The 14,096-nt window shown below is 34.0% G+C and overlaps 1 protein-coding gene across 1 annotated transcript in view; it reads left to right on the top strand.

Annotated features, from left to right (window-relative positions):
• Positions 1-13,468, top strand: part of LOC148951874 (uncharacterized) — a 43,151-nt gene extending 29,683 nt beyond the window's left edge. Inside the window, exons 3-4 of the mRNA XM_089089093.1 lie at positions 4,214-4,273; positions 12,431-13,468. Of these exons, the coding sequence (XP_088945219.1) occupies positions 4,214-4,273; positions 12,431-12,633 (263 nt within the window). The 3' untranslated portion in view covers positions 12,634-13,468. The remainder of the gene's footprint in view (positions 1-4,213; positions 4,274-12,430) is intronic.
• Positions 13,469-14,096: the final 628 nt, after the last annotated feature.

Genomic DNA, 14,096 nt, shown 5'->3' with positions numbered 1-14,096 from the left:
AGTGATTGGTTGGTAGCTAATCCCCTCCCACGCCCAACCTCCCATTTGCCCATTATGTTTAAGAACTAAATGTTGCCTTAAGATTAAGTCAAAATGCACTGTATTAATGCCAATTCTCAATAAGGCATCTCAGGAGTATCCCAAGAACGACCGAGGGTATTATGTTCAATCTTTCGGGGCTACTTCTGCTCTTAAAATTTAACCAAATCAAAATACTGTAACTTTATCCAAGCTATCAAAGAAAGTAAACAGATTTTTTTTGCAAATGGTATCAAGTTTTCTATTTCAGGTCAACTAGAGGAGGTATGAAACTAAATTAAACACTACTATTTGTGTCCAGATTTTTAATACGGTGTATGTTGTTAAAAATAGCTGAAAATTTTTCTCTAGCATACAAATAGCAGGCCAAACTATAAAGTCTTAAACAAACGAAAAGATTTAAAATATCATTTTCTTTTTCCCTGAAAAGACTATGTCAATATAAAACGAACAGAAATTAATTAAAAAACTTTTTCCACCGAATAAGTGTTTCAAAGAAAAGTAAAGAACTCCATTAAATTAAAAATGAGCAAAAATAAAATCAAATAATCTACCAAGTGTGAATCTGCAACAAATCAATATCGATAAATAAATGAAACCCTAAACGAACAGAAATTACAATAAATAACCGAGTCAAACTCAAAACGAGCAAAAATTAACAAGAGTAGGGCTCAAAACCCCCATGCTTTCCCAAGGCCAGAACATAATTTGCGCTCACTGAAAAAAATACAAATGAATGTGCATTGTCAGTTTAATATACGTATACTGACAATAGTATTCAAAATATTAATATATTTTGATTTATTAAAGTTATAAAAGTAAAAACATTTGCATTTTTTCAGTAAAGTGCAAATTATGTTCTGGCCTTGGGAAGGCATAGGTGTTTTGAGCCCTACTCATGTTACTTTCTGCTCGTTTTGAGTTTGACTCGGTTATTTATTGTAATCTTTCTAATAAGAGATGTATTTTCTAATTGAAACGGTATTTTCTAATTTCTAATTGGAATATATTGCACAACACAACTTGCTGTTTTTCATTTTCCCCTTACTCGTCTTTTTTCTAAGTTATTAATCTTTCCTTACTCCTTTCTTCTTCCTAATAAGAAATTTATTTTCTAATTGAAATAATATTTTCTGATTTCAAATTGAAATATATTTTATAACACCCTTTGCTGTTATTGTTTTTCATCTTCTCTTTACATGACTCTTTTCTTACTTTATTATTTTTAATAAGAAACATATCTTCTAATTGGTATCATACTTCTAATTTCTAATTAAAATGTTTTACATAACACCCTTTGCTGTTTTTTTAATCTTCTCTTTATACGACTCTTTTCTTACTTTGCTACTCTATCCTTGCTATTTATCTTTCTAATAAGAAATTTATTTTTTAATTGAAACGGTACTTTCTAATTTCTAATTGGAGTATATTGCACAACACAACTTGCTGTTTTTCATTTTCCCCTTACCCGACTTTTTTCTAAGTTATTAATCTTTTCTTACTCTTTTCTTCTTCCTAATAAGAAATATATTTTCTAATTGAAATAATATTTTCTCATTTCAAATTACAATATATTTCATAATACCCTATGCTGTTATTCTTTTTGATCTTCTTTTTACATGAATCTTTTCTTACTTTTTTATCCTTTTCTCATTTCTTATAACAAATATATTTTCTTACTCTTTTCTTCTATCCTAATAATGAATTATATTTTCTTATTTCTAATTGAATTATATTTCATAACATCCTTTGCGGTTTTCTATTTAAACGACTCTTTTCTTAATCATATTTTATAATTTCTATTCTCTTTACAGGCCTCTTTTCTTACTTTATTACTCTTTTCTTACTCTTTTTCTTATTTCTAATAAGGAACATATTTTCTAATTTCTAATTGAAATGTTTTACATAACACCTTTTGCTGTTTTTTTAATCTTCTCTTTACACGACTCTTTTCTTACTTTGCTACTCTATCCTTGCTATTTATCTTTCTAATAAGAAATTTATTTTTTAATTTAAACGGTACTTTCTAATTTCTAATTGGAGTATATTGCACAACACAATTTGATGTTTTGCATTTTCGTTTTCCCTTTACCCGACTCTTTTCTAGCTTATTACTCTTCCTAATAAGAAATACATTTTCTAATTGAAATAATATTGTCATATTAATAACTAAATTATATTCCATGACATACTTTGCAGTTATTCTTTTTCATCTTCTCTTTACATAACTCTTTTCTTACTTTATTACCCTTTCCTCATTTCTAATAAGTAATATATTTTTTACTCTTTTCTTCTTCCTAATAAGAAATATATTTTGTAATTGAAATAATATTTTCTTATTTCCAATTGAAATATATTGTACAACACCCTTTGCTGTTTTTCTTTTTCATCTTCTAAAGACTCTTTTCTTACTTTATTATCTTTTCTTACAATTTTTCTTATTTCTAATAAGAAACATATTTTCTAATTCTTATAATATTTTCTAATTTCTGTTTTACATAACACCGTTTGCTGTTTTTTTAATCTTCTCTTTACACCACTCTTTTCTTACTTTGCTACTCTATCCTTGCAATTTATCTTTATAATAAGAAATGTATTTTCTAATTGAAAGCGTATTTTCTAATTTCTAATTGGAATATATTGCAAAACACAACTTGCTGTTTTTCATTTTCATTTTTCCGACTCTTTTCGAACTTATTGCTCTTCCTAATACGAAATACATTTTCTAATTGAAATAATATTTTCTTATTACTAACTGAAATATATTTCATAACACCCTTTGCTGTTAATCTTTTTCATCTTCTCTTTACATGACTCTTTTCTTACTTTATTACCCTTTCCTCATTGATAATAAGAAATATATTTTCTTACTCTTTTCTTCCTCCTAATAAGAAGTATATTTTGTAACTGAAATAATGTTTTCATTTTCTAATTGAAATATATTTCATAGCACCCTTTACTGTTTTCTTTTTCATTTTTCCTTTGCACGTCTCTTTTATTACTTTATTACCCTTTTCTTATGTGTAATAAGAAATATATTTTCTAATTGAAATAAAACTTACTTGTTTTTAATTGGAATTTATTGTACGGTACCCTTTGCTGTTTTTGTTTTTCATCTTCTCTTTACACGCCTCCTTTCTTACTTTATTAACTTTTTCTTATTTTTAATAAATAATATATTTTCTAATTGAAATAATATTTTCTTATTTATGATTGAAATATATTGTACAACACCCTTTGTTGTTTTTCTTTTTCATCTTCTCTTTGCCCGACTCTTTTCTTACTTTATTACCCTTTTCTTATTTCTAATAAGAAATATATTTTCTCACTCTTTTCTTCCTTCTAATAAGAAATATATTTTCTAATTGAAATACTATTTTCTTATTTATAATTGAACTATATTTTACACCCTTCTTTGCTGTGTTTCTTTTTCATTTTCTCTTTAGACGACTCTTTTCTTAGTTTATTGCCCTTTTCTTATTTTTAATAAGAAATATATTTTCTAATTGACATAAAATTTTCTTGTTTCTAATTGGACACCCTTTGTTGATTTTATATTTCATCTTATCTTACACGAATCTTGTCTTACCTTATTAACTTTTTCTTATTTCTAATAAGAAACATTTTCTAATTGAAGTAATACTTTTTTATTTCTAATTGAAATATATTGGGCACTGCCCTTTGCTGTTTTTCTTTTTCATCTTCTTTTTACAGGACTCTTTTATTAGCTTATTACCCTTCTCTTTTCTTATTCTTTTTCTTATTTCTCATAAGAAATAGATTTCTAATTAAAGTAATATTTCTAATTTCTAATTAGAATCAATGCCACAACACCCTTTGTCCAAAGGAAATATTCGTACGACTATAAAGGCAATGATAGGTTCGACAATAATGCAAAATGGTCTCCCCGCTTCCAAAAACGATTGCTTGACATTGAAAAAATATTAATTCTCAACGATTTTTTTTTTCACAAATTGAAAAGGTTTTAGCTGAGTTTTTGAAATTTTAGTAGCATGGTAAGTTTTGGATAGAGACTGAACAAGAGTCTGCTCAAATGCGATTTTTTTTTTGCGGCAAAATCGATATAAACATCCTGTAGACACTAAAACCAGACTGTAAATAAAGAGCAACAAATTAAAATCTATCTGTAATAAAATCTACTTGTCTTTTCCAGGTTGTTCCAAAGTCTACACAAAAAGTTCTCATCTTAAAGCACACCAAAGAATTCACACAGGTAAGGATTTTTTATAAAAAAAAATTTGCATACTGCTAATTAATAACATTGGTTTAGTTATTCCTCAAATTAGTAACATACTGTAGATTGATAACGTAAATAAATTGGTAGGTGTCATGTTATTAGCTACAATCTAATTTAGTAAGAAACATAAACAACTAAAATAATAATAATGATAATAATTAAAAAAACGTGGTAGTATAATTACTAAAGAAGGTAGATACAAGAAAGATATAAAAAATAAGAATCTCAAAAACGTGTGATGTTTTCTGTGGTTGAAAATATGTGTAGAAAGATAATAAGACAAGCTTTGTGCCTAAAATTTGTATACTATAAGCCGTGGTAATGAATCTGGTCAAGTATAGCTCTGAAATCTGGGCATTTTCAAAGGTTAAGAAGATATGCTAGGTGTTTTTTCTAGTGGAATTGACTCGATCCTTATAAAATAAACTGTTATGTAATAAAAATACATATTAAAAAGGGCTTATACTACAATATAATTATATATTAAATGAAAGGGCTAAAATAAATTACTTAGGTAAGATGGTTAGATTAGTTCAAGATAAAGATGAAATGTTTCTAAAAACCATTCTGGGAGAAATATTTCTGGGGTAGGCCCGTAGTTCTCAGTATCAGCCAAAGTGAAGGGCGATCAGCAGAATAGAAGGCAGCCTTAAAGTCCACGAATGTGATGTATGCTTTTTGGTGGAACTCTCGCGTCTTCTTGATCAACTGGCGCATAGTGAAAATTTATTCCGTCGTCAGCCTGCCGGGCATAAAACCGGCTTTCTGGACTCTTCTCTTTCTATGTGAAAAAGGTGGAGCACCTGTCCAGGAGTGAAATGGCGAAGAGTTTAGCAGGAACGGAGAGAAGCGTGATCCCACGATAGTTGGAGCAGATTTGACGGCTGCCCTTGCGTTTCCAGAGCGGCAATATGATGCTAGAACGCAAGTCGTTAGGTATGCTTTCCGTCGGCCATACAGCTGAGAAGATCAGCTGGAGCCACAGAATCATCGCTGCACTCCCGTACTTGAGGAGTTCTGCGGAAATACCACAGACACTAGGGCTCGATCATTATTTAACCGTTTTACAGCATTTCGAATCTCAGAGGTGGTAAACGGTTGCGATACGAGGTTGGAAGTAGCCTTGGGTGGGGCCATGACTGCTTGAAACAGATCTGGGTCGGGATGAGCAATTGCCTCGGTGTTCAGAAGCGTTGAGAAGTGAATGCTCCAGACGGAGAGTTGGGCTGCATCGTCATCCAGTATGCTGCCGTCAGCAGACAAAAGACGGCCCACGGTGGAAGTCTTCCCTTCCGTCAGCTCGCAGAGGTGTTTTTACAGGAAGCAGGTGTCTCCTTTCCTTGCAGAATTTTCAAGATCACTGGCCTTCTTGTCAACAAAGGTCTTCCTATCTCTATGCAGTAGGCTATTACACAGGCCACTGAGTCGTCTGTACTCTGGCATATTCTTTGCTAAACGGGCCTTCCGGCGCAGCTTGATCACGGCCAGAGCCTCCTGGGATATCCAGGGTTTATTTTTATGTCTGCTGTGGTCAATGGTTTTGCCAGCAGAATCGAGTATGTTATCTTTGAAAGACTTCCATGCTGCTTCAGGGTCGTCCAGAACTTGGAGGCAGCTAAATCGGTTTGATATATCGGGAGCATACTTCTGTTGCATCTCAGATGTAGCCAGACTACTCAGATCGAACTTGGGAAGGCCGTCTTTCTTGTCGTTGCGCTCGCAGGCGTAGCCTCAGCATGGCGACTACCATCCTATGGTCCGTGTTTCCTAGCTTGGCCGACCTATAAGTCCGGCAGTTTGTTATTGACGAGCCCCAGCGACCTGAGATCACAACATAATCTATCATCTTCTTTGTCTGGGCGTCGTTCCTATACCAAGTGCATTTGTGTATATCTCGTCTCTGAAAGAGCGTGTTTGATATGACCTGATTATGCATATTGCAGAGCTCGAGTAGTCTTTGTCCGTTGTCATTCAGTGGATCGGGAGTCACTGGCCCGAGAACCTTTCTCCACACGCCCTCCCTGTCATTTACCGTCGTGTTAAGGTTTCCCAGTAGAATGCCAATGTCGTGGGGTGGGACACTAGACAGGATCACTGAGAGCTCTGCGTAAAAGTGATTCTTTACTTCCGCAGGACTCAGATTGGTGGGAGCATAGCATACAATAATTGTTCACTTTCCATGCTTGTGCTGGAGCTGGGCCATCAGTATTCCATCTGAAATTTGTTTTTAAGAAAGAAGGCATATCTTGGCTCTGGCGTTCAGCACGAGGTCTACACCATTTGTCTTGCTTTTTAGGTCACCAGACCAGATCAGGTGACATCCTTCATCAATATCCTTGGACTCTCTTCCGACAAGGCAGGTTTCCGTAAGCCCAACCACAGCTACATTGAAGCGTTTTAGCTCGAAGGCATGCCTTCATTTAGCTCCAGGAAATTTGAGTGTGAGTATGTTCCAGGTGGCGAGGCGTATTTTACCTTGGCCAGGAAGGTTCATTTGATGGTCTGAAATCGGTCCAGGGACATGCTGAGGCCGTGGAAGGTAAAAGAGGGGTATGTCATCCGAGGCAGTATCATCGTTTTTCGTTGCCGTAAAATTTTCGGGTGGAGGGTTGTAGGCCCAACCGACCCTAGGCCTGGGATCTAATTAGAGCTAGAACTTGCCTATATACTGAGAGTCCCTGGGTTGGGCTCCATCCACCTCATCAGGTTGAGGATGCCCATTAACATGGAGCGTTTAGTTAGTGGAAACCCCATATCCAGAGGCACGTGGTCAACAGACATAGTCTGCCTCATTCCGGACGAATATAATCAAATATACCCGTTGTCAATCAAATACACTGACAAATTTAATCAATGATAAAGCCGTTAAGATTTCAGATAATTTAATCAGGCACAAATAATACTCAATTCCAAGAATTAATGTCAAAGGCCACATCTTATTATCTAAAATTACGGTGAGAATGGCAATTTATGAAAAAAAAACATTTGGTACATGCAAACCTCTAATCGAGTATATTTCACTTTCAGTTGATTTGAAATATGCCATGCATTGGGTTAGGGATAGGGGGTGTCTTTTGGATCGCTGGAACCCAAACAGAATCCTAGATTTGTGTAAGCCTGTTCCTGTTATTCGGCTATGGAAAATTTCCTTTAAGGAATATTCTGCAGTTTCCATTATACTTTTATTGCGTTGGATTTGAAAGATGCTTTACATTGGCGTACACATTGGAATAGTGAAATAGATAGAAGAGGGGGAGGGGACTCTTTTTGATTGCCGGAGCCCAAGAAGTAGTTAAACTTTCTACGATCCTAACTGTATAACTCAGCTATACCAGTAACTTAGTAAACAGTGAAACATGGCCTAAGGGAAACAACAGTTAAAAACTGCGATTGAGAAGAAATTATCTTGTGCATAGAAAGTCAGAGTGATAAAGTTTTCAATTATTTAAAAAGGAAGCTGACTCCGCAAACTCGTCAAGAGGCTGGCTCGTCAATTCGAAAAAGCCTGCCGCTGGAATTGCCCCTAGTGAAAAAGCCTCAGCCGAGGTTTTATAGTTTCCCGTCTCAAAAATCAAAGAAAATTGCATTTGTGTATGGTAATAATACTGCATGTTTTTTCTTCTTCTATTATATTTTTCTAATGCGCGGCATAATGAGGTAGCATAAAGGATGCATCCTAAGGGCAAGGGTCGCAGCCTTCGGCTTGGTTGCATTTAATTTTGGGGCAATTTGCATTTACATTTATACGACTTTCAGCAAAAGAGGGAGGCCGACCCCCAAACACTATCTCAAAATCCTGAATCCACCGTTAGGTAGCATCGGAAGAAGTAATACATAAATATATGTTGTTTTTTTCATTGTCTTAAATAAAGTTGTTTAGTTGATTAGACCTGGGTCGGTTAAGCACTGACCTACCAACGCTTTCATTTTACGATTTGAAAACAGTCTATGGGATTGTTTTCTATTGGCTTAAAAAACGTTTCTTCAAAAAATATCTTGATTAGAATAGGTTGTCACCTCGCTTAACACCCCCCAAAATCAGCATCTTTCAAGTAGTTGCTTCCGCCTTACTGATAACCTACTACATTATGGAAGAAAATTCCTATTAAAGTAATCTTTGACCGTTTTAGAGTTTTAAGGCCAGTCTTCACTTATATTTGGAAAAAAACTTTTTTTTATATTTTTCTTTTTTTTTAGTTGCAAGTGTCATGTTCCGATTGATCGTAATCAGCCACGATACCTAAGAAAAATAATTATTACTTTTGAAGCTTGAATTCTGCAATTTGTGAATCTTGTATATCTGATACACGATTGTAAACATTCTTTAGGGGGGGGGTGCAACTTAAAAGGCAAATTATTCATCAGGAGGTGGGAGCTCTTACGTTCTTTATACGAGCCTGATCTCCTGCTTTTTAATTGGACTAAAACCCGAGTATACAAAAAACAAACAACATTATCGTCCTGCAGCCTTTTAGGTAAGAGGGCCTGGGAAAGGCCTAGCCTGAATCCCTTGATTTTTTTTAACAACCCTGACTATAATTGAGCAAAGAATCGTCAAAAAATTCGCGATAAATGCTTATTGTTGATCAAACAGCTAATCTATGTGATTCATTCAGGCGCTTTTAAGTTATTTCGGCTTTTAAGCTCAACGATCCTTTCAACTGTTTTTTATTATTTATTTAAAACTTAGAATATTGCCCCAAGAGAAGGGCTAATTCTTATGAAAGCCAGCGGGGCAGGGAACAGGGGGTCTTTGTCCTACTCTTGAAAACAAGAGGAGATTAAAAATATATTTATTTTTAATAAATAATATATATATTTTAAAATAATAATATATTTTAAATAATATATCTATTATTTATTTTTATTGATTAAAAAATTATATTGAAAAAGATAAAAAATATATTTAAAATGTTTAGAAGAATTGAATTAAAAATTTCTAAATAAGAAATACCGTATCCTCATTTAAACTTTAGTAAAACAAAGCACCTGGCAGCACTTGCCCCCCTCCCCCAGGAAGTTTTCTGACACCGTTCATGCTAACATCTCCTCAGCGCCTGTAATGGACATTTAGCCCAAACGTATTCCTCAAATAAAAGAAGACTGAGGGGTGAATTTTCCCTCCCCTCCATATTCATCTGAAGGACCGGTTACTGAACGTTGCAAATTCATGCTTAAAAATATACTTTTCTATGCAATTTGTGAATTTAGTGGCAACACTCCCCCAGAAACACCTATTAACCCCTTAATAGTTGGTATGCAATAATACAGTAAAATAAATTAGCTTACGGAATGAATTGACTCGGTGAAGCGAAATTTAGAAACAATTTTCTATAATACCTGTTATTTTTGTTTAGACAGTATATATTACAGCCTAGATATATATACATATACCCAAGCTGTGGTGTATATGTTTAAGAACAAATGTGCTGCCGCTTGAAAGTTTTATACATAATTGTTGCATACTCCCGATTAGATTTCTGAAATTTGATCAATAATCTAGGGTTTTGATGAAAACCCGAGGGATGAAACAAAGACTAATATAAAAATTTTGCATTTTTAAATAAAGGGGCGTAATAACTGCGACAAGAGGTTCTCAGGCACGATGAATATGATGGTATAATTTTCATCAAGATGGCTGTTTTTCTAGAAGGACATTTTCCTCTTTTCCAAAAGTGGGCAATTTTTTTTTACATAAACTGCTTTGAACGAGTAATTTAAACTTCAAAAACTCTTCACAATTCATTTATTTCTACAAATCTTGTGAATTCATATGAAGTATAAATATTCTCATACTTTTTATCACCGGAAGGTCATAAAATTCTGGGTATTTGATAAACCTGTCATCTTAAAAGGATCCAATCGTATCTCCCCGTCGCAATTCTATTCTTCTTAGCTCTTCTAGGGTTTTATGCTAGACAAAACCTTTCACAATATTTCAAATAAAAGGGGAAAGGACAGAACCCTGCTAAACACCAGAATTCATTAGGAATCGACCGACTAGCCTGTTATCTTCCTTACTGATCCTTCATTGATTCCAAGGAGAGCGTCAATGACTATAACATCCTTAATTAGAGGTTTATGCAAAGGAAAGGCTTCAATACTTTCTTGTCTACCCACTGAGTCAAAAGCCCACTCATAATAAGTAGGTAGAGTCACGAATGCAATGGCTTCTGAAAATCTTAAAGATGTTTAGATCACGCTAAATACGCTAATAGCTTTGTTTATTTAACAATCTACTTTTCTGAATCAGCTAAGTTCGTCGAACAGTATATACAGTTCTTAAGTACTACAGCATCAGCATGATAGAGATTTGTACCTTCGGTACTACAGGTTCGAGATAAAAGATAGTCGTAATTTAAGTTGAGAGGGATATCGACTTCCAACCGGGAGTGATGTCACAACCAATCAGAGGGCTAGAATACGAGACGAACAAGACCACGCCCTATTTCTAAATCAATCAGAGAGTAGAATATAACCGGAACAATCATAGAGATGCATCAGTATCATAGAGATTTGTACCTTCGGTACTACAGGTTCCAGATAATAGTTAGTCGTAATTTACTACTAATTGAGGCTGAAATTACTCACCTGTTCTCGTATTTTGAACACGAAGATTTGTTAACATTTTTATGCAGAGACATTATTATCGTCTGAGGCTCGGACGTTCTCGGGACATTCCAGGAAATAATTGAACTAACATCATCATTGAAAATTAATCTGCCATGCTCACGGACTCGAGCCTTATAGATGTCTAGTGCCATGTTTTTCATTACAAAATTGAGGCTGAAATAACTCACCTGTTCTCGTATTTTGAACACGAAGATTTGTTAACATTTTTATACAGAGACATTATTATCGTCTGAGGCTCGGACGTTCTCGGGACATTCCAGGAAATAATTGAACTAACATCATCATTGAAAATTAATCTGCCATGCTCACGGACTCGAGCCTAATACTCGTAGATGTCTAGTGCAATGTTTTTCATTACAAAATTGGTTTCTGCTCATCACTTGATTTTTGAAATTTAAAAGTGAAATTGTACCTATTTCTTGTTATTTTAGCAATGTTTTCTTTTCTGTATTCAATTTTATGTTTCTCTAACAAACGAATAAACATAGTTTGAATTATTACTTTTTCTGTCAGAATTTCTGGAAGTACTCCTCCACCAAAAATATTATTCCTAACTTCTAATAGCTTTGATTTGAATTATTCTTTATCTGTATTTTTTATGTCTTATTTTTTAATTTTTTTTTTAATATTTTGTGTGTGATTATCCAGCACCACAAAGCAGACTCATTTATAATAGTCTCTTTTCATTGTTGAGGGGTTGATCATGCTCCATCACCGGGTACACCTTTCGAAGTTCCACTTCTTCCATCACCCAGGATACATTTTACCGCTCCAAATCTTTCCCAGCTGCTCAGGGAACAATTCTCACGATCTACGGCATTTTTTTGGCACACATAGCTTGGTGTACAGAATTTTTGAGGTGGGCAGCTCCCAGATCACTGGAAAATCGATTTTTTTTTTAAGAAAAGTAACTGTTCTTTGAAGAAAAATTAATTTACGTTAAATAATTGGTTCTTATCGGTTAGCTGGAACACACGCGACAAGAACCGCATATAGAATCTCAAAAATCCTAATGAAAAACAGGTTTGCTCTGCCTAGTGAGGTATTGTTCACTCCACGAAAAACATTTAATCTTTTGTTTTTTTGGGGTTGAAGGGTCAAAAAAAAGGTACCTAGGTTAGGTTAGCTTACGTATTTAATATATGCTCTGCTTTACCCCCCCCCCCTAACTTGCAAATATATAGCCAAAATTTGTTTTTAAACTATTATTTTTTCATCGTATTTTGTTTCATTTCATTAGTATTATCCAAACTTCACTTCTCGCGTGTGTTCCAGCTAACCGATAAGTACCAAATAATTTTTCTAACTTTAAAAAAATTTATATTTATTTGCTTAACTTTAAACTAAAATTGCTTATGAAAGGGAACAATTTCCAAACTGATCCACTAAAGGTATCCCTGTCGTATATTGACCAATAGCAAGAAGGGACCAATGTTCCTTGCAACATCTACCCTCAACTAATCTGTTTTATCGTTGTAAGTAATGTTATCTACTTTTCAGGTGAGAAGCCTTATCAATGTCACTGGCCCGAATGCCAATGGAGATTTGCGAGATCTGATGAACTAACACGCCACTATAGGAAACACACAGGGGCTAAACCATTCCGATGCAAAGTCTGTGACAGGTCTTTCGCTCGATCCGACCATCTTGCACTTCACATGAAAAGACATATGCCAAAAACTGCGAAACAACAGCCGACGTAGCGATATAAGAACCATATTATTTATCAGGATATTTTTTTTTCATGTCTTATCTCCTTAAATGAATTCTTCTTCTTCCATTCGAACAATGGTAAATGCATTCAATAAAGGTCAAGGCTATGACAGTGATCTTAGGATAAATGCCAACAAAGAGTATTAATTCATTAAAAATTAAACGCTAAAATCTTTTCACTTGCTATTAGTTCCAGTTCCGCTATTACTAGGGATAGTTTCTCTTTTCAAGACAGTTTTTTTCCCTATTCCCCTTAATCTATAGTCCCATTTCGTACCAATATTATATGATATACAATATATTGATTGTTACGTCTTTCGGAAGTCATGGGACCAAAGAAGATATAATGACACAGCATACGACTTATGTGTCTCTGAGTCAGGGTATTCAAAGTGGAAGATGTGCGCACCCCTTAGGGTGCAAGAGTGGGTCATAATTCTAGCAAGCAAATCTAGGCTATACGATTTCCTATTTTGGTCGCGAATATGAAGTTATATTTCAGCAAAAATCTTAGCCTACTATCTATTCTAAGGGGGTGCACAATAGTAATCTGAGATTTCAGGGTGTTATGAGATTTAAGACACGAGAGAAGTCTGGAACTTCTCTAAATATACAAATGTAATGAAAAGCAAAAATACTGGATCCTTTCAATAATTATTAATAAATACAACTTCGTGGTTAACTTAGGTTAAGATGGCTAGGGCACGTTGTGTGGAACTTCTCTAAATATACAAATGAAATAAGAAGCAAAATACTGGATTATTAATTGAATATTAATAATCAATAATTATTAATAAATACAACTTCGTGGTTAACTTAGGTTAAGATGGCTAGGGCACGTTGTGTGGAACTTCTAAATATACAAATGAAATGAGAAGCAAAATATTGGATTAATAATTCAATATTAATAATCAATAATTATTAATAAATACAACTTCGTGGTTAACTTAGGTTAAGATGGCTAGGGCACGTTGTGTGGAACTTCTCTAAATATACAAATGAAATGAGAAGCAAAATATTGGATTAATAATTCAATATTAATAATCAATAATTATTAATAAATACAACTTCGTGGTCAACTTAGGTTAAGATGGCTAGGGCACGTTGTGTGGAACTTCTCTAAATATACAAATGAAATGAGAAGCAAAATATTGGATTAATAATTCAATATTAATAATCAATAATTATTAATAAATACAACTTCGTGGTTAACTTAGGTTAAGATGGCTAGGGCACGTTGTGTGGAACTTCTCTAAATATACAAATGAAATGAGAAGCAAAATACTGGATTATTAATTCAATATTAACAATCAATAATTATTAATAAATACAACTTCGTGGTTAACTTAGGTTAGGTTAAGAGAACTTAGGTTAGAGAAATTCCATAGAGCGTGCGCTCTGTGGAACTTCTCTAAATTTACAACTATAATGAAAAGTAAGAATGCTGGATCCT

Source organism: Artemia sp. Qi Xiang Cuo, chromosome 5, assembly GCF_049724085.1.
Source record: "Artemia sp. Qi Xiang Cuo chromosome 5, ASM4972408v1, whole genome shotgun sequence".
NCBI classification, from domain to species: Eukaryota; Metazoa; Arthropoda; class Branchiopoda; order Anostraca; family Artemiidae; genus Artemia; species Artemia sp. Qi Xiang Cuo.
This window is presented reverse-complemented; position numbering and strand designations above follow the sequence as displayed.